Source organism: Podarcis gaigeae (genome assembly GCF_964106915.1).
Source record: "Podarcis gaigeae genome assembly, chromosome: 7".
NCBI classification, from domain to species: Eukaryota; Metazoa; Chordata; class Lepidosauria; order Squamata; family Lacertidae; genus Podarcis; species Podarcis gaigeae.
Window position 1 is genome coordinate 50,117,984 of NC_139683.1, and position 25,654 is coordinate 50,143,637.

Genomic DNA, 25,654 nt, shown 5'->3' on the forward strand with positions numbered 1-25,654 from the left:
TAAAATCTCAAAGCAGTTGTTTGAAGGAAGATTAGACAATGTTGCATCAAGCAAATACTTCCCCACATTTTCCAGTGTATCTCTCCATCACTTTCCCTTGTGGTAAAAAGTCCAATTTTGGAAGGAATTGGGTATGCTGTAAAAGTTCTCCAAATCAACTTAAAATGCATGGACTGAATTTGCCACTAAGTGACTGAATCACACCTGAATATAGCAACAGTCTGGAAGCACTCTGAGACTAGAAGAAACTCTCACCAGTGAGTTAAAGAGAACCTCCTTTCATATGTTCCTTTTGCATTTTAAGCCATCTACTTCATTCCTGTTCCATAGGGAACTGGCACAATCAGTTAAAAAAACCACAGAAATACATAAGTACATATATTCAGGTGCCAGACAAAAACATGTAACCAAGGCGTCAAGCAAGTCTCCCTCCAGAAGTGGGGAGCCACTGCAGGAAAGGCCCATTTTCAAGTCACAGACCCACGAAGAAGAGCCTCTGATGATGATCCATAATACAACCATAGTATGTCATAGGAATCTATAATGTGTCCTTATACAGTTTTAATATGTGCAAAAGTCTAGAATTATCAGGAAATTTCATGTGAGAAATAAATATATGCAAGGTAGCTACAACCCAATGAAGTACTAAAGTGTGCACTGAAGTCTGTTGAAATCAAAAGGGTTAAGCAAACATTATGTGTGTTGGAGATAATATGACCAGTGTTTGAACTACAACTGTCAGTATTGCAGTTAAAAGGTACTAAACAATATAAATAACAATATCAGATAACCAGTCTGTACCTTCATAACATCTCGATAAGAATGTATAACTTCAACGTCTCCCTTGTCATTTTCTTCTTCTACTCCTTCATCCAGAGCCTCATAACCTTCATCTTTGCTCCCATCTGCTTCTACTGTGTTGGTCATATGATCAATAAGCTGTTCCAAGGGGGGGCTTAGCTCTCGCTCTTCATTCTCTTTCAAGCCATAGTCCAGTGCTTTATAAATAATAATTCCCAATGATTCTATTACCTGAAAAGAAGGATTACATCATATTAGATATATTGGTAATAATATTTTGCTACTATTAACTGCTACAATATCAACCATGAAATACATTTTCTGTTATATCACTGTTAAACAGGAAGATATCAAATATAGCACAAAAATGGAAATATCAGTATTAATGAGATGCCAATATTCAAACTCTCTAAATCCTGCTTCTTGTGAGGGTTGTTTTGAAACCACAAGAAAAGAATGAGGTATGTTAGTGTATGCATTTAATGTTTACACCTTGAAAACTAAGACAATGTAACAATGTTGAGCTTATTAAGGTAATAAGAAATAAGATGTACACTATAATTCACAGAAAACAAATGGTTACTTTTTTATATAGCATGTTCAGCAAACATACTTTAATATTAAAATGTAGTATGACTTTTACTGGAGTAACAGCCTTTGTGCCATTTCAGCAGCACTCTTTCTATGGGATTTCCCCTGTGCAGGGCCAGTCCACTCATGAGGCAAGGTGTGGTGACCGCCTCAGGTGGCAGAATCCACAGGGGCACCAGATCCCAATCTAGGGCTTTATTCTTCCCCTTGTTCCTGATGTAGATGTTCACTCACCCCTTCCACTCTGGTGGGAAGGGGGGGCACCATTTTGTGGTTCATCTCAGGTGCCAAAATGTATTGGGCCGGCCCTGAACCTGTGAGCCCCAAACGGAAGAGGGTAAAGTTCTAGAATGGGTCCCTACAGCCAAGTGGGGACACCCAGAGGCATACATTAAAAACACTGTTTATTACCATTATTATTAGAATTCCAGACTCACTTGCAAAAGCACACTGCCCCAAACCTACAGGATTAAGGGATGGTCAGGAAACAAACATGGGTAGCAGAAAGTAGCATGCAGAAGCAAGCTTTTAGCAATAGTTAGCCTAAAGAAGAACATGATTGCTCTAACTTTCTGTTCTCCAGCTAGGATCTGAAAGTGATGGGGTCGTGACGAATTGGATTTGGAAGACATGTACTCTCAGTTGAACATCTTCCAAGTCCAGTTTTCCTCCCATGATAGGAAATGGCATCATGGGCTGAAGGGGTGCACAAGCCCACATGTTCCAGACTTGAGCAACTTTATCTCAGCTATGAAGATGGCTTCCTAGGACCCTCTCCTGAGCCCAAGACAAGCACCTGCAATGGCTTCAAGGTTGAAACAAAATCATTGCAGGTGCTGAATATCTGCCATTGCAGCCCCTCTGTTCAAGCCAAGAAGAGAGATTGTGCTTGATTCCTTTGTAACCACTATTTTATGGACAGCTGGCACTGATATTTCACTCTATCTGCTTCAGTTGCATTCTTCCAGCTGAGGGATGGACATGCCCCAAACCACACCTTCTTTTGCTACAACTGACTTGCTTAATGGCAGGCTTGGTCTGGAAACATCTAGTTGGCACATTTTTCTGTTTGGTTTAATAAAGGTCATGGACTAAATGAATTATTTTTAGGAGAAGAATATGAGTAATATTGGTGACTTTTACTTTTTGTCAGTCTGTTCCAGTAAATTTTATTGTTTATAGCCAATGGCCATCACAATACAGCATGAGCACAAATCACACAACTATAAAACAAAAGGCATTTCATGCACCAGACCAGGACAAATTCTACAATATCTAAAATTTAAAAACATTCCTTCTAGTCAGCATCCCAGGGGTTTGGCACTTGCACTATCCAGAAAGGTTGCCCTTATTTTTCTTGCCACTAGTGCAAACAGTGCCACCCTATAGCTGATGCATTTATGTGATTTCCAGTCATATCACAGACAGTATATGCTTTCTAAAATGAATTTTAAAAACTATTTTTATTTTTCAGTCATTTTGAAACACGTGTTAATGTTTATAATGCATGCCATTCTCCCTCACTTATTACATATAATAGGGCATTGTCTGTGTGTTTGCCCTCTTCCTGAGCTTGTCCATGTTCATAATTAAAGTGACAAAGCTCCAAGGCATAGCTGTACATATAAACATTAAAAAGGCTGTTTTTCTGCCACACTTGTAATTATCTGACTTTTCCTTGGAGCTGGTAATCTCTTTATAAGTCTGAGGCCCAAATAAGTCTACGGTCAAGAAGAGTCAGAGTAGCTCCAAATATATTTGTGTAAGTTTCTAAGGAGTGGGATATAATCTGTAATACCAAGTACCCTTCACCCTGCTGTGTTAAAGAACCTGCCAAGATGATTCACCTACACTTGATTCTTACGTTTTTTGAAAACTAAGGCTGTGTATGTGCCATACATATAAGCACATCACACCCAACGGAATAAAAGGAACTGTAGTTTGTTAAGGGTGCTGGGAATTATAGCTCTGTGAGGGGTAAACTACACTTCTTAGGATGTGGGGGGGCGGTTAATGTATGGTGTGCACACTGCTTAAGTTTTCTAAGTTGCAGAAAAATTATACCACAGCAAAAGCAGTCACAAACATTCTATTAAAACCAATCAAATCATTCTTCTGCCTAGCCCTCCATTTATCTGTTATACATGTCAAAGGAGGTAGCAGGTAGGCCAGTCCCGCATACTATGTTTGTGCAATCAGCAGACTATCAGAAATGAGAGTACAGTGGTACCTCGGGTTAAGTACTTAATTCGTTCCGGAGGTCTGTTCTTAACCCGAAACTGTTCTTAACCTGAAGCACCACTTTATATAATGGGGCCTCCCACTGCTGCCACACCGCCGGAGCACGATTTCTGTTCTCATCCTGAAGCAAAGTTCTTAACCCGAGGTACTATTTCTGGGTTAGCAGAGTCTGTAACCTGAAGAGTATGTAACCTGAAGCGTATGTAACCCGAGGTACCACTGTATAAGCAAATAATTTCTCTTTTATAATACAGTGGTACCTCGGGTTACATACGCTTCAGGTTACAGACTCCGCTAACCCAGAAATAGTGCTTCAGGTTAAGAACTTTCATCTTAAGACTGTGACCAGGTACAGTTTCCAAGGCTTCAACATCAACAAAAATAACTTTTATTCCTCCACCCACTAATGGTCTATTTATCATCTGGTCTAATGAAAAGTACTGGAGAACTTGAAAGGTTGCACATTATTTTGTGGTGTTTTGGATGGCCTAATAAGGGTATTGTCCTAACATTGATAATGTAACACAGCAGCCCTACAGATGAATTGTTGTTGTTTAATAACAGAATTAACTTCCATTTAGGAGTCACATTTAGGAGTCACAATTAACTTCCATTTAGGAGTCACATTTTTCAGGTTGTGGTCCTATGTACTTGAGAGTTAGTCCCACTGAATTCAATGAGGCTAATTGACAATGTAATCCTATATATATATCTATTTAGAAGTAGAGCAGATATGTATAGGATTACAATGTCATTTTGAATGTCCATGACATTGCTAAGCAGTGGTGCATCAATAAAACTGCTAGCATATTTGCAAAGCTAAGCCAAGACGGTATAGTTTCAAATTGGATGGGAGACTGCATTCAGATTCCTGTAATGCAGGGGGTTGGTCTAGTAGATGACCCTTGGGGTTCCTTCCAACTCTACAATTCTATGATTCTATATTAAAAGACTTATTTAATGCATCACTGAGATAACAATTTACACCTCCCCATATGAACTAAACCAGACCCTGAGATCATCATTTGAGGCCATTCTTCTTGTGCCTCCTCCATGAGGGGTCCAGAGGGCAGCAAATTGAGAAGGGGCCTTTTCTGCACTGGCTCCCCATTTGTGGAATATTCTCCTTGGGGAGACTCACCTGACACCTTTGTTACATACTGTTAGGTACCAAGCAAAAACGTTCTTCTTATCCCATACCTTGGGCTAATTAAACAATCGATGGCCTTTTAAAACTGTTTATGTATTTGGGGGGAGCATTGTTCTTGTTTGTTACTATGGTATGTATTTTTGTATTTCTATATTGTAAACTGCCCTGTGATCCTTGGATGAAGGGCGGTATAGAAATTTAATAAGTAAATAAAATAAATACATTTAGTTTATTCCAAAGCCAAAATAATCAAAACAGCAATTCCAGTAGCACAGACATTATTCTCTTTGTTGGCACATCACTTTTCTTCAACATCCTTGAGAACAGTATGCACAGGGGGGGATTAATCTTTGTTTAAACTCTTTGGCTGAAGGACTGTTAATCTTTCTGTTTGGAAAGTACTCATGTGAACTCCCTCAGTAAACCAAGAAACAAGTTTTATTAGAAAGGAGGAGTTATGAAAATATTTAAAGTGCATTACTTTCTTGGTTTATTACCTGTTTAATCTTACTACCTGTTTAATGCAGTCAGATAATTAGAGTGTTTCATCTAGTGCAAAGTTCACTGACATATTTTTTCAGTTTCTGTGCAACATGTATCTATGCTAACACTTACTACGACAGAAAGCGAACATTTTGGGAGATAAACATATCTTGTACCTCTTTTTAAGGTATGTCTGCAGTGATTAAAATTCCTAGTATTACTGTGAGTTAGTCCAAACTGAGTGCAATGAGCTGACATATCGGTCATCATATCATGGATTAGCTGAGCAAATGCAACAAGCTGCGGTACAACCAAACAAGAATATTCAGATTGTTGACAGGCACAGGAATCTATCTGTACTGGATTACAAAAAAGTAGTAATGCTACCAGTGCTATTTACACTCAAATGCACAAAGTCACATTATTCATAAACTAGTGTGTCTGTATCCTTTATCAGGCAATGAAGAATGTGGACACTGGCATAATCTTGTCTCCAGGAAAAACAACCTTTACAGTTTTTAAAAGCAGATTAGTAGATATGTAGTTGCAAATATACCATTTCAATGTCTCCTAAAAATCCACAAGTGATGGGATAAGATCTTATTCAGTGGTAAGGCAGAACATAAATTTGCTCCTTGTTCTGCTGAACAACAAGCAATTTTAAGTCCAAAAGAGTTTAAAAAACATGATCTGTCTACTTGGGAAAGTGAGGAAGTGATACAGGAATGAGAAAGTAAATGGGAATACCAAGCAGAATACACAGCTTCTGGTATGCACAGCAGGTATTTGTTGAACAGTTACACCTAACTAGCAGACGTAAACCTACCTTGCATCCAAATTTCTCCTCACAACTTCCTAGTGAACTTTACAACTCTACTTAATCTCATTTATGGTGTGTGAGCAGAAAGAGCTAATCCTTTTATTTAAAATTAAAAGTACACATTTTGTTATTTAAAATGGTACAATGAGAGATCATAAAAAGTAGCAGCCATTAAGCAGCGTAAAGTCATATAAAGTCATATAAAGACCAGCAGCCAAAACCCTAGACAGAACAGAGGCAGCTTTCATTGAATGTCGTATAAATAGTAAGGACTACAAAAAAGAAACTTCTTAAAAAAGAAACATCAATTAATATGAAAGCACCAAAGGATGTCAAAACAAGTCAATTAACTAAGCTGCCTCCGGGGCCTCAACTTGTTTGATATTTTAAATATCAATGAATAATTCCAGCTCCTGAATTATAGAACACAGAACAGTTTTTTTTTGTTTGTTTCATTTCATTTCACTAATCCTTCTGTGTGAATTATTTTCTAAGATGATAAGGAGCTGTCTTCCATTGTGGTGGTCTAAAAGTGACTGCAGAATAACACAGTAGTATGACTTCTCAATTTTTAGTTCTCAGAGGTCTTTCTCAACTAGAAATCCGTTAACTGGCAGTGCTAGGATTAAATCTAAAACTTGTGAATATAAAACAGATGCTCTACTTCCAACATATTGCTCCTGTAATGTGGTCCTAGTACAAGCTCTGTAAATGATGCCATAGCAGACCAAAATGTGGGAAAATTATATTTAACACTGTGTGTACTCCTCAAAATGGCTGCTTTTCTTGCTTTCTGTTCTCTGCTTCTATTCTTGAGAAATGTTTGTCTCTATGCACCAACTCACTGAATGCCTAATATATCAGGCCACATCATTTTATCAATATGTCACTCACCTTCTTAACAATTTTGTTGGGCAAGTCACGATTTCTATTTTACAAAAATAGGTTACTGCTAAGGTTGAACTGAAATCAAAATAACATTGTAATGTCCAATAATCCACCTGCTGGACATATTCACTTGAGAATTGCTCCTCTACATAATTGGCCAATTACAAACATTCACATAAAATACTAGTCAGTATGCTTAGCTGTTTTCTGCAAAAAGCTATGACAAAACATTCCATGGAATTATCTGCATTCACTGAAGCTAGAATTACCCTGAATTTACAGATGAACACACAACACTCCATTACTTCAATTTTGGGGATGAAATAGTAAATAAATGATAAGCTTAAAATAAAATGCATTTGGTCTTTCTAGAACAGATTTTCCCTTCCTTTTTTTAGTTAGCCAGCTAGGATAGGAGACATCCCTTTGTTGAGTATGAATAGAATTAAGAATACCTCCCTGCACAACTATAGTGAGAGGCAGTGTAAAAGAAATAAATATGGCAACAAGCACAATACGGTATTTTAAAACAAATATAAAGAGATTTAAGGTGAGGCTAGTAGTAGCATGAAGCAAGTTCCTTAAGGTGAGAGGTGTAAGTTGCTGTACTGATTGAAGGCAGTGACCATAGTTCTATCAATTGGTCAATTGCCAAAAATATCCAACAGCCTTGTTTCACTTCAAAAGAGGAAACTTCCCCAAACTGAGGAGATTGGTAAAAAGGAAGTTGAAAGGCAAAGTTAAGAGGATCAAATCTCTCCAAAAAGCTTGGAAGTTGTTTAAAACCATAATATTAGAAGCTTAGCCAGAATGTAAACCGCAGATCAGAAAAGGTACCACCTGAGTCAAGAAGCTGCTGGTGTGGTTAGTTAATGAGCAGAGTCAAAGAAGCTATTAAGGACAAGAAGGTTCCCTTTAGAAAATGGAAGTATTGTTCAAACAAGGAGGAAAAAAGTAATACAAATGCTGGCAAATAAATTCAATCAGACAATAGGGGGTTTGCTAGAAAAAGAATTTAAGGAGCACACAGTTAAACTATAAAATTTTAGGGAGTCCCGCAGGGATGTGTTAGGATCTTTGGATGACAAGTGAGGCAGAGGTGTGCTAACAGAGGAAAAGAGATGGCAAAGAAGCTGAATGAAGGTACAGTCTTCACAGCAGATAGGGCAGCTCCCAGCGCCTGAACTGACTTTCACTGGAAAAAAGGCAAATAGTGGCGACAAAAGATGCAATTTTAGGTCTTCCTAACAAAATAAAAGCAGACAAATCATACGGTCTGGATAGCATCCACCTGAGAGTATTTAAATAACTCAAATGTGAAATTGCTGTTCTTCTAACAAAATTATGTAATTTGTCCTTAAGATTAGCCTCCATACCAGAGGACTGAGGAGGCCAATATAACACAAACTTTCAAAAAGATATCCAGGGGAGATCATTGAAATTACGGTACAGGCTTGTTTGCTTAACATCTGTTCTGGGGGAACTGGCTGAAAGCATTGCTAGATACCAAGCATGAAGAAGTACAAGTCTTGCTGAAGCATATGCATAGCTGTCAACTTTCCCCTTTTCTTGCAAGGAATCCTATTTGGAATAAGTGAATTTCCCTTAAAAAAGGAAAAAGTTGACAGCTATGAGCAGATGCTGGAAATTACAAGTCGGGAGAGAACCATTCAGGTCCTATTTGAGGGCTTGCCAGTGGCACCTGGTTGGCCACTGCAGTGAACACTAGCTATAGATGATTCGTCCTATGTAATAATGTTCAAAATAGAAAGCAAAATGTGTTCTACAAACTTTCATTAAAAAAGGCTGTCCCAAGCAGCTTCCATCATCTGCATGGCATTCATTAATAAAACTGTATTTATAATACATTACATAATTTAACTGAATGAGGATTTTGCTCTGTGCTGATAAAAAAACCCTGGAAAATCCTTAATGCTGCTAGGGAATCTGCTTAATGCTATGACATGATGTTATATTACTTAACTGTCCTAAATCAAGTAGGGGATCAAGTTGTAATTTCAGATAATTCAGAGAACCAGATTATTATTTCTTGGTTTGTGCAATCACAGCCAACACTTTGTTGCTTACAAACAACATTAACAATTAATTTTATCATTACAATACTAAACATTCAACTACTAAGGGTATGTTTTGCATTATCAATTTTACATTAGTGACTGGATACTTAATACATTGTTATAATATTCACTGTAACTAGATAGGATGTGACACATCATTTCTAGTATCAGGCCACTGCAGTAGTTTCATTTTAAATCTCATAGTTGCTAAGTATTGCATAAGAGTTGGATAATTTCCTGAAACTTTCCCCACTACAACAATGTAAAAAAATCTAGTGGGAGTTTGTTTTTCCTAAAATATGTTAGTGATGTGAAAAGCTAATTAAAATTGAACTGGGTCCTAACAGTGTAAACATTAGAAAAGTTCACAGTGTCAGCTATATCCAAGAACATATGAAACAACCCTGAATCTTGAAAAATTATCAGAACAGAATATTTTATTTCTGTCATATTATGAATGGCATCCAAAACCACAACAAATATTTTGAAGCTTATGGTTATTAAAAATTATGACTATATTATAAATGTGATGTAATGTCATGTTCTTAGTCTCTTGGAAGAAAGCATTATAACACCATTGCTATTCCCCATATAGGTTACCATTACTTTGCAGCCTACTGGTGCTGGATCTGTACTAAGTGCATAAACTGAACAAGTCTCTCACATCTGAAAAGGCCCTAAATGAATTACTTCTTATGTTGGGCAAGTGGATTATTGCAAGTAAAAAAATATAAAGGAAGCTTTATATATAGCATTTCAAACAAAGTAACCCCCATGGTTTTGTGTGATTTAATGAAACGCATCATAAGAGTTACATATAAGATTTGACTTTTCTGTGAACCAGTTTTGACTATTAAATATTGTTGTAGGATGTTTAGTGAGATATAAACTTTCACCCCTACAGCTTGAATGGATGGCCAGCCGAAGGGTATTCAAGGTCATAGAAAAAAACCCTGATCAGAGTAGCCATCAATTCTATTTTAACAGTATAATCATGGATTTTAAACAGCAGTTGTCTGTTCCCAGCATTAATCCAGTCTTTCACTTTATCCCCAACATCCCAAGGAATGATAGTATCTGAATAGTAAGCAAAGTCATTGGAGGCATAAGGATGAATGGGTGCCTAGTAAACAGGATGAATGGGTGCCTAACAAGTCAGATGGATGAATAATCTCCTTGCAGGATGAAGCTGAAAGTGCAACACTTCATGATTGCTAAAGATAAGCAGCTGACTGCCCTAATTAAATTGAAGAATAATGGAAGGAGGCACTAGATAATACGCTCTATTGCCTTTGCAGCCCTTGCAATTGGATATTAGATGGTTAGAGAAAACAAGTCCCCATGCCTTTTTCACAAGAAAATACCATTTCTGAATCACTGGTGTTGAATGTTTGAACAATTCACTTGAAACTGTCAGTTCTTTGTTAGTCTAGGCATGAAGATTATAATATACCTGAACACCTTATTTATTATTTATTTCAGCTATTTATATATCACTGAATCAACAAAGTTTCTAAGCCATGTGCAATAAGATTTCAAAAAGCATACAGTGGATAAAACAATAAAAATTAATTATACAAAAAGAAAACTTACATAAAATGCCTGCTAAAACAGAATGTTTGCTTGTGGCCTGCAAATAACATAGTCTGATTTCTGGACAAACCTGTGTTTTATTCAGAAACAAATTAGCAGCCTCATAGTTTTAAGTAAATAAAATAAACAATAGTCATTTGTGCAAAGAATCAAACCTGAAACAAATAAAATTATTCATTATAACTGAAAATCCAGTAGTGATGAATTAAAATAGTATTTTTAAAATCCAATGCATGGCTAATTATGTTGTTACAAAAACTAATTACCGGTAAAATAGCATTTGCAGTCACAAAGCACATACTTTTTAAGATCTCAGATAAAGTATACTTCTGACACATCAGCAGCATTTGCACCATACAAAAATGCTTTGGCAAACAACGAGAAAGAGCACTCTACCACAGACATAGCTAGAAGTGCAGCACTGAAGTAAAAGTCTGCTGTACAAATAGCCAATTGTAATTAATGCACAATGACTAGCCTATGAGATACAATCTCAGGAGATCTACACCTGTTCTTCAGGATTTTGATCTGTCAAGCTCATATGTCTCTTAGGCTGGTTGCAACATGAATCCAACAGCATTCAGCTAACTACACAGGGGAGAATGCCCTCCTGCCCAACACCCTTACTATTTCATTTCCAAACGAAACGAAATGAAATACAATAATGCATATATAATATAGGGTCACCTCTAATAGTGTCAGCCTGCCGGTATAATGGATTTCTGCCCAAGCAAATGGAACTTCCCCTTCCTCTCTTCTGCCATGAGGCCCCCACCCCCACCCAAATCATCAAGATTCTTCATCTCCAAAATGCTTTCATATAAACACAATGTCTTTTACAATGTAACTGTGGAAGTGCATGTATCAAATAAACATGTTGAACTTGGGAAGATTTCCCTCTTTTAATTTCAACTTTTGCAAAAGTTACATCTGATTGTACATAAAAAATAGTGGAGATGCTAGAGCTGGTTAAATATGAAATTTAGTAATCTACTGTGTCAGTACACAAGCACAATTAAATGCCAGCAACTCCCACTTCTATCACAGAATGCCTGCTTCTTAAGCAATGGATTGGATCATGCCTACAATTTATATTATCCAATTTCAATTATTGAAACTTTTAAAGCAAATAATTGTCCTTCAGCTAAGGTGGGGGAAAATATATTAACTTGTTCAATTTAGGATTTTATTTTGAAGGATACATCTCTCTCTATACACGTCCACACTTGATGGAACAGATAAGTACTCCACACTTGGGTTGTAACTACATGAGAACTTAATATATGTTAATATAATATATGTTAATATATGTTATTTAATAAGCATGGAGTAGGTCAAGTCAAGTGGGTTCAGGGACAAATGGGCTGCTGAGCTGTAAGAAGACACTTGCTAATTCAGGCCAAAGGTCCATCTAGTCCAGAGTTCTTTTATCACGATGACCAACCAGACACACACCTCATTTGTGCTTGCCAGCAACTAGTATTCAGGAGCATTCCACAGAGGGAAAGAGTGGCTAATCACTGTACCTTCTGCAGCTGCCACTTCAGAGACATCATTGTATCTGAAATTGTGTCTACCAAACTATGCTGCAACCAACTTTTTAAACACAAAGTTCATGAATATACACAAAATTGTAATATCCCAAATAGTGCACATTATAGGTTTCTACACCCATTATTTAGGGACCCAGAACAATTCTTATGCAAGCCTTTTTTTACCCTACACTGTAGTTCACAATATATTTTCTATTTTTAGCCTATAATTATGTACATAACCTTTAATAAACTTTACCACTTACTAGCTTCAGTCCTGCATATGATGATAAAAATACTACCCTAGTCATATTGCATAGTAAACAGCTTTTGTATTAAGATTTCTCAGACAGTTTTGGAAATAATGATTGAAGGTTCTCTTTGCCTTTGAGAGTACTAGAGCTGCCTTTCCAACTGAACCATGAAAGTACTTTGGCTGGGCTACCTCAGTTATTTGTCACATTCTGTCCTACTGTACATATTTTCAAAGGCCAAGCAGAATGTTTGTGCTATAAATGCTGAAGAAAAGAACAAAAACTTGTATTGTACACTGCCATTTTATTAAACTGAATCTTTAATTTAATGTATGTTACTGGCCTAAAACTTTGTTTTGCCTTCCATGGAGGTTTGTCCCCTGTTCCTTATTAAACAGGGAAGTATTCCTTGAAATAAGGAACACGAGGCAAGCCCAAGCATTTTTTGCAAACTCCCAAGAAAAAAAATCTCAAAACTGAATTGTTCTATTTTACTATTACATTGTACAGACCATAGATGATGATTAATAATTGTATCTATTAATCCTACAATATGTTTATTATTATTATTATTAATAATAATAATAATAATAATAATAATAATAATAATAATAATAATAATAATTGCCACCCACAAATGCTAAGCTGCATTTCTCTGATCTTAAAAAGGTGCAGGACAGACAGTGGGTAAGGGACAGAAGCTGAAGCCCACAAAATGGCAGGCAAAGTCCTGAAAAGGCTAACAGAAGTCAAGAGCGGTCAAGAGTGATAAGACAGACGAAGAAACCAGAAGGAAGAATATAACATAGTAATTTGAAATAACTATTCAAAACATTTGCTGCAGGTGTCATTGACAGACTATACCTATTTTGCTTTTGAGCATGATATAAGAATATAAGAAAACCTTGATGGATCAGGACAGAGGCCCACCTAGTCCAGCACAATGTTCTCACAGTGGCCACCCAAACACCTATGAGAAGTATGCAAACAGAACATGGGCATAACCCACAATTCCCAGAAACTGGTGTTCAGAGCCATACTGCTTCTGACAGTGGAGTTACAACATACTGTCACAGTGCTGGAGGAATGGACATCCTGAGTAAACAGCTAACACTTTATTGTCAAAAGTACACGTTAGCAAAAGGCATGTCTATCAGGCCTACGTGTATCAGCTACTTCCAGGTGTGCACCCGATGAGGGAGTTGCTGAACAAAGAAGCCCTGCCCTCAACCTCCATTTATGTTGTTCTTGCCCCCCTCCAGCTGCTTGCAAGCAGATAATGACCCCACCTGCGTTTAACCTTTTGCTCTTCCTGCTTCAATCCTCTTCTGGTCCTGGGAGACAGTAGAGCAGGAGGTGGAGGCAGAAGGAGGAGGTGTGGAAGCCCTTTACACCAGCTTGACCTCTCTCTCTCTCCTCCTGCACCTGTTCTTCACTCTCCAATCTCGCAGCTTCTCCTGCCTCTCATCTCCTGGCTGTTACTGGCTCCCCCAGATCACTGATCCCTTCCTCCAAGTCAGTCTCCAACCCCCCTTCTTCCGGTGCCCACTCACCCAAATCCAGCCACCACTCCTCAGTTTCTGGCACATACCCATCATGGCAATAGCCTTATCTTTCATAAATTCATCTAATCTTCTAAAGCCAACTAAGTTGATAGCCGCATTTTGTGGGAGAGAATTCCATAGTTAATTCCGTAGTGTGAAGTAGCACGTATTTTGTCTATCCTGAATCTTCCAAGACTCAGTTTCATTGGATGTCCCTGAGTCCTACTGTTATGAGAGAGGGAGAAAAACATCTATACCCACTTTCTCCACATCATGCTATTTCTATATATATAAAAAAAGTATTTCTATTCCACTCACATGGCAAGCTTATTTTTGTTTCTAAAAAAGAACTATTTTGAATTTTATGCATGATGTCATATGACAGGAGCTGCAGCAGTGAATAGTATGTTTTAAGGTCACAATGAATGATTTTCTATCTTTTCCAAGCTCTGGTAAAACACAGCTGATCTTTATTTCCAGAAGGTACAGAGATCTTCCCACCACTTAGTAATTCAGTGTATTTCTAGTGTATTAAAAATAGTGACAAAAACCAGGGGGCAGTTGCATATTAAATCTCAGCAGCAGCATAGCAAGCACAGGGCCATTGAGATACAGAAGCCAGCATATGAGTCAGAAACAATAACTATCCAAGTCCCTAAATCCTAGAAACTCAGTAGCCAAATCAATGCCTCCAAAGAAAACTGATTACTATCAAATACCCTTTTCACCAAAAGAGAGAACTCAGTCAACAGTAGCATTGTCATGTGAGAGAGCCCTTGAGGCAAGGTGGTAGAGATACAGATCAGCCACACAAGGCTCCCAGTTTACCCTGACCGACAGGTGAGGGCAAAAGCTACAAAAACTCTGCCTGGAAAGAGGTTGGATCTTGTTCTTTATAGAAACTTTATATTCCCACACAGTGGCTAAAATGGTTTTTAATGTGGTGGAAATCCTATGTCCAAATTCTTGCAAAACTCACCACATTGTTCGAGCAAGTTGCCATCACTCAACCAACCTCTCTTCCAGGGGTATTTTGAGGTTAAAATACCACTTTAAGCTCTATGGAGGAAGGGCAGGATACAACTGTATCAAATAATATGTAAGTGCTCCTGGGAAATTTCCCTAGCATTGGGTACAGCCGTTAAGACAATAAGCGGAATCATACAGATTTCTCTCAGCACTAAAAAGAAATAAACATGGGTCAAACACAGCCCTCATATTCTTTAAAGAGCTCAAGTTTTTCCTATGAGAAAATAACTGACAGTGCTGTGAAATCAGCATGTGTGAATTAAACCTGACTTTCAGAGCTTTCAGGAGCAGTGGGAAACATTTTGAAACGCTGCTAGTTGTACCCTTAGTTTTTGGGGGTGTAAGGAGCAGTGTGAAGCACTGTTCGAAACTCCCATTGTTCTAAGCGTATTTTGCAACATGGAATTTCATTCATGTGAGCAGTTTCTGAGCTCTGGGCGAGGTACTGCACCTAAAATTTCAGATTAAAACTGCAGAGTGGAAGAAAAGGAGGACCTTTTTCTGGTTCCCCACTTCCAGCTACCCTCTGAAGACTGGAGAAGAGACCCTCTTAAGAATATTAGGAGGGTGGGCAGGGGAAGGACTAGACCATGTGAAAAATGAACATAATATTTTAGCTGCAGTTCATTCATTTTCAGCTTTGTATTCTTGTTATAAAAAAGGCACACCTAGACATTCCGTTGTTGTGCCCATAACCTAGGTTTAAGGTGCCATTTAGCTCCTAGCTTTCATATCTCAGTTTCTAACACTAGTGTGAAGCTGCTTGCATAGGGCTTTCACATAGACCATTGCAGACACAGTTGATGGTGCTGGTCAAGGACAGCAAAAAGCTGGAAAAGTTGGGAAAGCTGAAAAAGAGGAAGGGCTGCTCTGATTGTGGACTGCTTGACCCTTTTGCTCTTCCCTCCAATGCAGCATCTGCCTAGCCAAAAGAAGTCCTTTCCCTGCTTAGCATTTGCATTTTGAAAGCTCCACTGCTTGAAGCTTTCTTCTGTATTCAGAGACAGACTGCACACATTTCTCTCCCCTGTGGCAGTGCTCTCTCAGCATATCAATACAGATACCTGGGAGAGCTATATATAAATGCCCTAAGATACACTAGTGTATCAAACAGAACAAACACTTTTACAAGTTCTTACCTCTGTTTCTGGACAGCGTAAATGTTCTGATTTACCTGAAATTAAAAACAAAAAAGAGTTATTTTCACCTTTTAAAAATAAACAATCAATTCCAAAAACAAGATTAGAAAAGATTAGAAAAAAATCTGATGCATCCTCTTTCCCCATGTAGACTACAACTCCCATCATCCATGTACTATTACATTTCCCTGTTCATTGCATACTGCAGATGACCAGAGAAGGAGGTGATCCTTTCACTTTGTACAGGTACTTAGGAAGAGAAGAAGCTGTGTTGCTTCTTTCTTCCTGAGAACTCTGTGCAAAGCAAAAATCTTCAGGGATTGTGGTAAATGGGAATACTATTCCTTTCACTCCATACAGGTGCTACATGGAAGCGAGGAAATGCACTGGGGTGGAATGTACACATATATTAAAAACGTACACATATACATACATATAAAAACGCTCACCATTGCCATGTAGTATCACATTGTATATTCCATTTAAAACACACTTAAAATGTTTTATTCAGAGCTGTATAGTTGAGTCTCCAGGACTCTTCCTTTCTCAGATGGCCTATGTAAATTGATCATTTTACGCTTCCGTACTTTCTTCTTCTAATCCACTGCTGGAGGAAGATGGAGCAAGGATCTGGGCCCTGGTTGTACATGCACTGTTCATGGTGAGGCTTAATTGTTACTGGTGCACTGCTATATACATTTTTTAAATTTTAAATCTGCCACTCAATGAAATCTGAACAAGTATTTGTCTGTTCCATGAAATATATACAATCCCCCAAGAAAGTTTCTCTTTCTTAAGATAAGCATCTTAACAAACAACCAAGGTGTTCCCCTCTCATTGTCTGAGTTTCCCAGTAACTCAGAAAAAAATGTTCTCACAAACTCATTGGGAGAGAAAATAACATTATGAAAATGTCTTCTACTGAATCAGATAATGTGATGCATATTTATACCTCCTCCATCCTGCACATGCATAACTTAACCTGACACAAGCAAATAACCCTGGAAGCAATAAGCTGTGCACAATTTGATTGACAAGTTAGCCAGTATTTCACAACCTTCATTTTATTCTGCTTTTGAATAAATAAATATTAACAAAATTGTTACCAAAAAAATCAGCCTTAAAAAGGGATAGACAAATTTTGATTGGCCTTAGTAGCCAGCTAAAATACATGCTGGCCCTGGCCTCAGAGGGGTGGAGTCTGGTATAGCCACTTCCGGCCTGCCCAGGAGGTGGGGTTGCGGGCTTCACGCCCACCCCCACGTGAGCGGGGGCTGGTTTCAGCCCCCGCGAGAACAGGGGAATCCCGGCCAGGTCTGCCCTATTTAGGGCCGGAGCAGAGGGGGCTTGCCCTCTTTTCGCCGGCTAGCCCTCACGTTTTCCCACCCTCCCTCCCTTTAGGTATGCTTTAGGTAGGTCTTTGACTTTGCTATGGACTTCGGTCTGTCGCCGCAAGGGGCATGGTAGGAATTTTTCCCAATTGGCAATTTGTAGCCTTTTGGTTTTTCGCCTACCTCGTAGCAACTCGTCACAACTTTCCGGCATTGGCGGTAGGCATTGGTATGAAGGGGTTAAGAGGATGTGTGGGGGGGGAGGAACGCCATCACCTCCCCCCAGTGAGCGAAGGGTGGTCCGTTAAAGGACTCCGGGGGGCGTGGCCCTGTCCGAAGCCTATGGAGGTGTGGGCCAAAGGCACGCCCCAGAGCGGTGACCCGGGGGAGCTCCTAGCCGACGTGCCTCGCGGGAGTCTCCCCCGATATAAGGTTAACCCTTCCCCGTGTCTCCAGCAAATGGGCTGGAGCCGGATAGTCGATAGGACCAATGCCTAAGCCAATGCCTCTCATTCCTGAATTCAATAAAGTTGTGGCCTAATTCGCCCAATTAACCTTAATTATGGTGTCTCGTGTCTTTATTTATCCTGGTGGGGGGCGGGAACTCGCCACGCAACTGATGCCATGCTGAACGTCTGAAGCAAGGATCTCCAAAGCTCAGCACAAAACTAGCAACAACCTTTGCCTCACAGCCTCCGCAGCTCCATGCTGAGAAGAAGTACAGCAGACAGTCTAAATCATGCTACAAACCACTCTCTGAAGTGTTGCACCATATTTAAGATCATGAACTCGCACTGTCATCCCCAAGCTGAAGCTAGGTTAGGGTCTCGTTGCTTCTTCCTCTGCCTCTCTGCAATAGCCACCTCCCCACTTTTATTGACTATGAAACTTTTAGTCATCTCTTACTGCAATGCATTCAGGATGCCATGTATGAATGATTCCTCCTTTTATTCTCACAAAAAAGTACGTACTAAAATATTCTAAATGTTATTCTCCTTGGATATTTTTATTAAAAGATTAAAGATTTATACAATATGAAGATGGACAGTGTATTTGCACAAAACCATGTGAGGTAGGTTAGGCTAAGAAATGATTTGCCAGAAGTCAGAGAGCATGTCAAGGTTCACCACTCTATCCATGTTGGGATGGGATGCAGTGGTGGATGACAGCAACACCTCATTATCAAAGCTGAAAGGAACTGTGAAGGGAGGAGGTTCATATGTTCAGCACCAGCTGCTGGTCTAAAAGGAGGATGACAAATTAGGAGTCACAAAGATCCACTTAGGTGGATGGGAAGTGAGCATACTTTGTGCACAAGAAGGGGCTATCTTCATGATGAACAGATTTGCAGACTTCACTAAATCCAGATATTAAAAAATGTTTTTAAAATACAACTTTAAAGTCTGGCTTGTCAAGTTCTTCAGCATGCTGCAATTCTAGCCATGCTTTTATTTCCCCCACTTTTCAGGAAGTTATGACAGTATATGTCTAACATTTTGCCCTGCTGACTTTGAAGACTTGACACTTAACTGAGTCATACAAATCTATGACTCAATTTCAATAGAAGTTCTTGTAAAGAATACAGACACTGGCCTCTCCCACTTTCCTTCCTCATTCACACTTTCCAAGGCTCCTCTCTATATATTGAAAACATGCATTAACTGGAATCACACATTCACTGATTTATTTAACCATGGGGCAATCACTCCCACATCTCCCTTATGAGATAAACAGGGTATAAGGTGCATTCCTCTTATATTCATTAAACTGCCACCACTTCCCTTTTTATTGTCAAGCAGGGAAGCACTTAAGAGCTGCTGTAATTTATCTGAGGGTAGAGAAATGGTATTAGCAAGCCCTCTGGATTGACCAGGCAATTCTAGCCATGCTTGGAACAATCTCTTTATCCTCCTTTAGACATTCAACTCCTTTTCTATTCAAAGGTTCCTGTGGCACATTAAATACTAACCAATTTATTTTGGCATAAGCTTTCATAGGCTAAAGTCTATTTTACCAAATGCATTTAAAGATGTTTGAAAGATAAATTGTTTCAAAGATATTTTTAAGATGTTTTATCACTTGCGTGTTTTTTGCCCCAGACTCCTTCGGAAAGGCAGGATATAAATTTAATAAATACATGTATAATCCTCAGCTGCCAATTGAGGATTACACTTCCTGAATCTGATGAAGCGGATTTGAATTAACCAAAGTTTGATACATCAATTTGTTAGGTGTTAAGGTGTCACAAGACTCTTTGCTGTTTGAGAAAAGAGGTCATCTACTTCAAATGTGTTACAATATTCTAGATAAAATAAAAATACTCAAAATGCCAGCATAAAACTTAAGACATAAAACTCAATTATCATTGCCTCCCCCCAAAGCACCCTGGAGCAATAAAAAACATTCAGACTGTAGCTCCAGAAGCTCTGGCCAGCTTTTAGTTATAATTACGGGCTTTAGATTTAGCTCTGTAATGTTATCTGAGAGTGCTGCAGTCTACCCTTTCAAACTCCATTACATAAAAAGAGACTCCACAATTGAAGTCTAGTACTCATGAGTTTGTAAAGCTCTATCTGAACAGTGGTACTTCAGCCTGTGGATGGTAACTGACGTGACTGATTGCTCCTTCATACAAATTCTCTGCACACAGAAAACTAGATTTCAGGAGGAAAGGCTGTAGCCTGACATGCTACCTGACTATGTGGATATATATTTTTATTTATATTATATGGGGGAATGTTCAATCCTGTGAGCCTCCCATTGAAACCTAAAGCAGTAAAACCCTGGCACACCTTTGCCACCTTAGTGAGAACTAGGGCTAATATTCAAAGTAATGTTAAATCAACCCAAAAAATCACTTTACATCTCAGTGCTCAACTGGGTGTGTACCTTGTTAAGGAAATAAAATCATATTTCATTATAAACGAAACTCAACAATAGATGGCTTTTTGCTCATTAATGACAGATAGAAAAGCAGGCTAGAAGAAAGAATTAAGAGAAACCAGCCTTGCACATATATTTTCCCTGTAAGAAGACTGCATAATATGTTCTTACTGTGCCCTAAGATATTAACAATAAAATAATTAGTATATTTGAACAATGAACTACAGGGTGTACCACATATGAATGACAGGCACTGTTAATCTTATAACTTTTTCATCAAACGTTCAGTAAAGGAATAAAACCCCTACTAAATTAGTAAACCTTAAAACCCTGAAATTTCTTGATTTCTGTCTCTAATGTATTTTCTAAACTTTCAAGAGAATAATACAGTATTAAGCCCTTGAAAAATCACAACATATAGCCTATCCTAGCAAACAATTTATCTTGAAAGTCGTACTTGGAGAAGGAAAGCATTTTGGCTGCTTTAAAAATCTGATCTCAACTGAAAAAAGAGATCACGTAAAAAAGAATTATGGAAATTTTGTGTTGCCTATAAAAGCTTTTGTGTTGACTATAAAACTACATGTTTCTAGTGCCCAAAACAACAGGCATAAGATCAGCCTTCATAGAAGTAAGTGAAAGGAAAAGTTTTGACTGGTATTTGTTCCACTGTGATTTTAATTGTTATTAAGTTTAGAGCAAGAGTTCTTGAACTTCATCTTAAGCCTAGTAGGTTACATAGCACATTCTGCTTCATTCAGCCAACTACTGTAGTCTAGAAGACTTTGTACCTCACTCTTGAACCAATAACAGACATAAGTAGATTCAATAAAAAGGGAAGGACTACACATACGTGCCTTATGACACGCTTGAGGTTTCTCCAGAAAAAGCACTATCCAGCAGCAAAATACAAGCACATAGTCACTTAACCATATACACCATACTGAATCAGTATTCCAATTCTGTGCCAATCAAGATAGAAACTGAGCCAATAAATGTCACTGAGAAGCCCATGTGTCCTTAAAACAAATCTAGTGACTTAGAGAAGTATCACTCAATTAAAGCTGCAATCCCTTACACATCAGAAGTAAGTCTCACTGAAATCTATATTGAGCTTACTGCTGAATAAACAAATATGATTGCTCTATAAAAAGCCTTCATTTACTGAATGATAATCGCTCCTAAACACTCCTAAACACTGTAAGAACTATCAAGTTGTAATTTCATCCACATAATTGTTATGAGTTGTAGATTTTTTTAAAAAAATGTATTAAGGTATCAAATGTTTAATAATATTTATAGAAAAACTAGCATGTCAAACAGTCTTTAAAATGCTAGTGTATTTTCCTGTGTAATTACTTTCTAGCAAACAATAGGTCAATTCTCCATCTTGAGACACTGCAGTTTTATTCACATTATTTTTAGACTTTAGTATTTAATGCAAGGTCATTATTTACAACTGGACTAGCACTCTAATTCAAGTCACTGGAACAATTCTGTTCTGTGGGTATACTGATATGATTAATAATAATAATAATAATAATAATAATAATAATAATTTTATTTATACCTCACCCATCTGGCTGGGTTTCCCCATATATAGGGCAGGGCAATGTCATTAATGTTACCTTGGGAAGTTTCAATTCTTTTATTCTATGAACACAACTTTAAACGAATATTTTCAATGTATCTGAAGCTCCTAACAGGAGTGTCACCCAGGCATATTATTCTCCGTACTAAAGCATTCAAGTAGGCCAATTCACTCAATCTGATTTTCCATTTTTCTTTGCTACTCATTCTGTGGCTCCTGGAGATTACCAAACAACGTGTACCTGAACATTTTAATCCTTCTGTACTTCTGCATAACCCTTGTTTCTTGGAGCATGTTGAGAACACCCTCATTTCTCAGTATCCCTTTTTGGCACCAGTCCTATCAGCGGTCACCACCTGAATTCGCTGTTGTGTGTTGCATGGATAGAGAAGGGTATGTACAGAAACTTCTGACTTTGCATTTCTAGAGTGTAGCTTGCTATATCAAAGTAAGTAGCACATCCAATTCCCTACCCACTCTGTAACTCTGTCCGATCACAGTCATGTGGCCTCTGGCAAGCTGCCCAAGAAGCAATGTGGCCCTCAGCCTGGAGAATGTATCTAGCCCACCCTTTCCTATCAAAAGTGTTCTTATTAAAGAGCCCTTCCAACCAATCATGCCCTAACCTCCAAGAAGCTGCTAACAGGGGGCTTGCAGCACATTACATTCCACCCCCAGTTTCTCATTTTTCTTTTCTAACTGACACTCAATGTCCTGCAGCTACTGAGAATGCTCAGTCCTCATTGGTCTACTTTGGAGGGTATTTTTCTTCTGCAAACTTCAGGGTTCCTCCAGGTATGTTTCATCTCTTTCTCAATGGCTCTAAGCCTGTCAGCGCTTACCGTTCTATTTCTGTTAGAGGCAGTGAAGAATACCGAGATTTGCACTTTATTATTAGTTAACTGATTCGTATTTTAGCATAATTTAATCTAGCACATTTTGATTTGAACCTCATTGATAGTTTACTAGAGTAATGAATTTTATATACACTTGCAAACATAGGTTTGAAAGATGAGATGGAGAAATTCCTTCCCTTGGAGGTTCAAAGACAGTTGGAACTGGATATAAGCTTTTAAGCAGGGTGGGCATGATAAAGACAAGTAAACAGGGTCCAATTTTTTTACCATATTTGAAGGGCAATGTTATTCCAGATCACAGTTTCTAATAATTCTGAGTTTTATTACATTATCTTGCAGTTTGCATTATAGCATAGCTTGCTTGTATGCTGCATTTAATTTATTTACTTAATAGCGTTTGCCTTCATCCACCCACTTTGTTTGCGGAATGTTATGACCCAACTGATAGCCATTCACTAAAGAAGATTAAATCTATCTGATCTTCAAATTCCTTCCAGTAATAACATGCTCCACTTTTTCATCAGGTTAAGCAAAACCATAGAATTGTAGAGTTGGAAGGGACCACGAGGGTCATCTAGTCCAACCCTCTGCATTGCAGGTATCTTTTGCTCAACATAGGGCTCAAACTCACAACCCTGAGATTAAGGGCCTCCTGCTCTACCAAATGAGCCCAGTCGTGGCAGTTAGACATCCATATAAGAGCTGTCTTACATATGCTAACTCAAAAGTAAGTACCATTGTATTCATACAGGAAAATGAGCACAGGAATGAAACCTAAATCAAAGTCTATGGCATTTGCTGTTTCCTTAGCTTAGATGACATAATGGCAGATTGTATCCTCTTTCACAGTCTTAAACAAAACTTGAACTTTCCCTACCAAAAGTTGTCGCATTCTCATAAAAGAGTTAATACTCAAGAGTTTGTGTCTGCTTCCTTTCTTGTTAACAAAGGCCATGATCAAGTTGCAGTTACAGGCAACTACTGTCCCTTGACAGGGTTGTACATCTCCAGTGGAGAAAAAAAGATGCAGCTTTATGAGGCCCAGATAATCAGCATGGTATGAATACGCACTTGCTTCTGCACATAGATCTCCTTTACAAGATCATGATACATTTCTAATGTTAGTTTAACAAATGAAAACATATATATACAGTGGTACCTCTAGATATGAAAGGAGATCCGTTCCGGAGCCCTGTTGGCATCTGGAGGTAAACGTAACTAGCGACGACACATCTGCGCGCGCACGCGTCGCTTTTCGCCGCTTCTGCACATGCGCGTGATGTCATTTTGAGCGTCCGCGCATGCGCAAGTGGCGAAACCCGGAAGTAACGCGCTCTGTTACTTCCGGGTTGCTGAGGAGCGCAACTCGAACGTGCTCAACTCGAAGCATATTTAACCCGAGGTATGACTGTACTGAAATAGGGACCTTAGAGATGCTTATTCTAATGGATATGAGGTATAATTTTAAATTATCTACCTGTCAGTGTTAACCCTTACTCATGCACTTAAAAATAATCTGTCATAGTCTAAAATATGTGGGATTAACAGATCAAAGGAAACCATCAGAGAGGTTTTTTCCTCTCAGCAACATTGGAATGTTTCCAGGAGATAAATTATGACAGCCAACATGCTCTGTAAGTGCAAACATGGCTATTGTTTTGCCCCACATCAACTGAGAGGTTATTATCCAGATAATTAGCCCAAGCCACTTCATGGTGGCAGCAGCTCTGTACATGCTACACCAGTGGGCAGACACAGTGTGTGATGAGGGCTGACAACAAAGTATGGCACTAAGACTACTTATGCTGTTCTAGAAAGTAGTTTATGTTTTTCTGAAGATAGGCAGCTGGCAGGGGAAGGTTCTGCACTCTTCACTTCTATATGCTTCTTGTCACCTCCTTTGGAACTCTTCTCACCACCGTCTTAGGAACCCACAAGTAGGAAATGCTACAATAAACCGTAAAAGTCAACTTAACAATGCCATGACAGATGAGTCATGTTGCTGTGTGTGGACTCAGAGCAGGTGGCTGCTCTGACGGTCTCAGCTGAAAACCTAAACATACCACATCTCTGTTATTATAAACCCTTCTTCCCTACAGCAGAGTGAAAAAGCTATGCTATTTGCAAGTACAAAACCTAATATTCAGCTGAGAGTATGTCATATGCTGTGCCCTTGCCCTCATTTGGGGAATAAGAATGGTTAAAATAATATAGGATAAAGGGATAAAGAGGTAAAAGACATTGGGTGATATCTAACGAAGTCATAGTCAAGGGCTTTCTCAGTGGTTGCTCCCAGACTTTGGAACTTCCTTCTTATTGCAGCCAGGTGAAGACTTTCTTGTTCCAATAGTATTTGGGAACTGACTCCTTTTAGGGGAAGGGCTGGTACTGTGGTGTTTTCATTATGATCTGTATCTTTAATAGATCATATATAAATAAATATATTAATATTTAAATGTTTTTTAATTATTGCTTTCCCCCATTTTAAGCTGTTTCTGTTTTAGCTGTAAGCTGCCTTGAGTCTCTGTCAGGGAAAAAGGCAGGATGAAAATAAATATAATAATAGTAATAATACTCAAGAGTAAACCCACTGAAATTAATTTACTCATCCATTAGTTTAAATGAGTTTACTCTGAGTATTACTAGCATTGGATTTCATCCATTATCTTTATTTCACAAATCATAGCCAGTATTAAGAGTGTTCAAATACAGAATGTTTCTGTCTGCAGGCAAACAAACAAAAAACCATTTTGCAAAATACCACTCATGCTTGTTGTTTGTTATGTTGAGGTTAAAACCTGTCTAGGAACTGCATTCTGACATGGAACTAACTCTGTGTCCTGGCATAT

At 38.4% G+C, this 25,654-nt stretch overlaps 1 protein-coding gene across 6 annotated transcripts in view; it reads right to left on the reverse strand.

Moving 5' to 3' along the window:
* Positions 1 to 25,654, reverse strand: part of SPIRE1 (spire type actin nucleation factor 1) — an 81,678-nt gene that overhangs the window by 53,431 nt on the left and 2,593 nt on the right. For all 6 annotated transcript variants that reach the window (XM_083746786.1, XM_083746784.1, XM_083746782.1 and 3 more), the window contains exons 2-3: positions 16,144 to 16,178; positions 802 to 1,032 (exon numbers count right to left, since the gene is read on the reverse strand). In XM_083746786.1, coding sequence (XP_083602912.1) covers positions 802 to 1,032; positions 16,144 to 16,178 — 266 coding nt within the window. The remainder of the gene's footprint in view (positions 1 to 801; positions 1,033 to 16,143; positions 16,179 to 25,654) is intronic.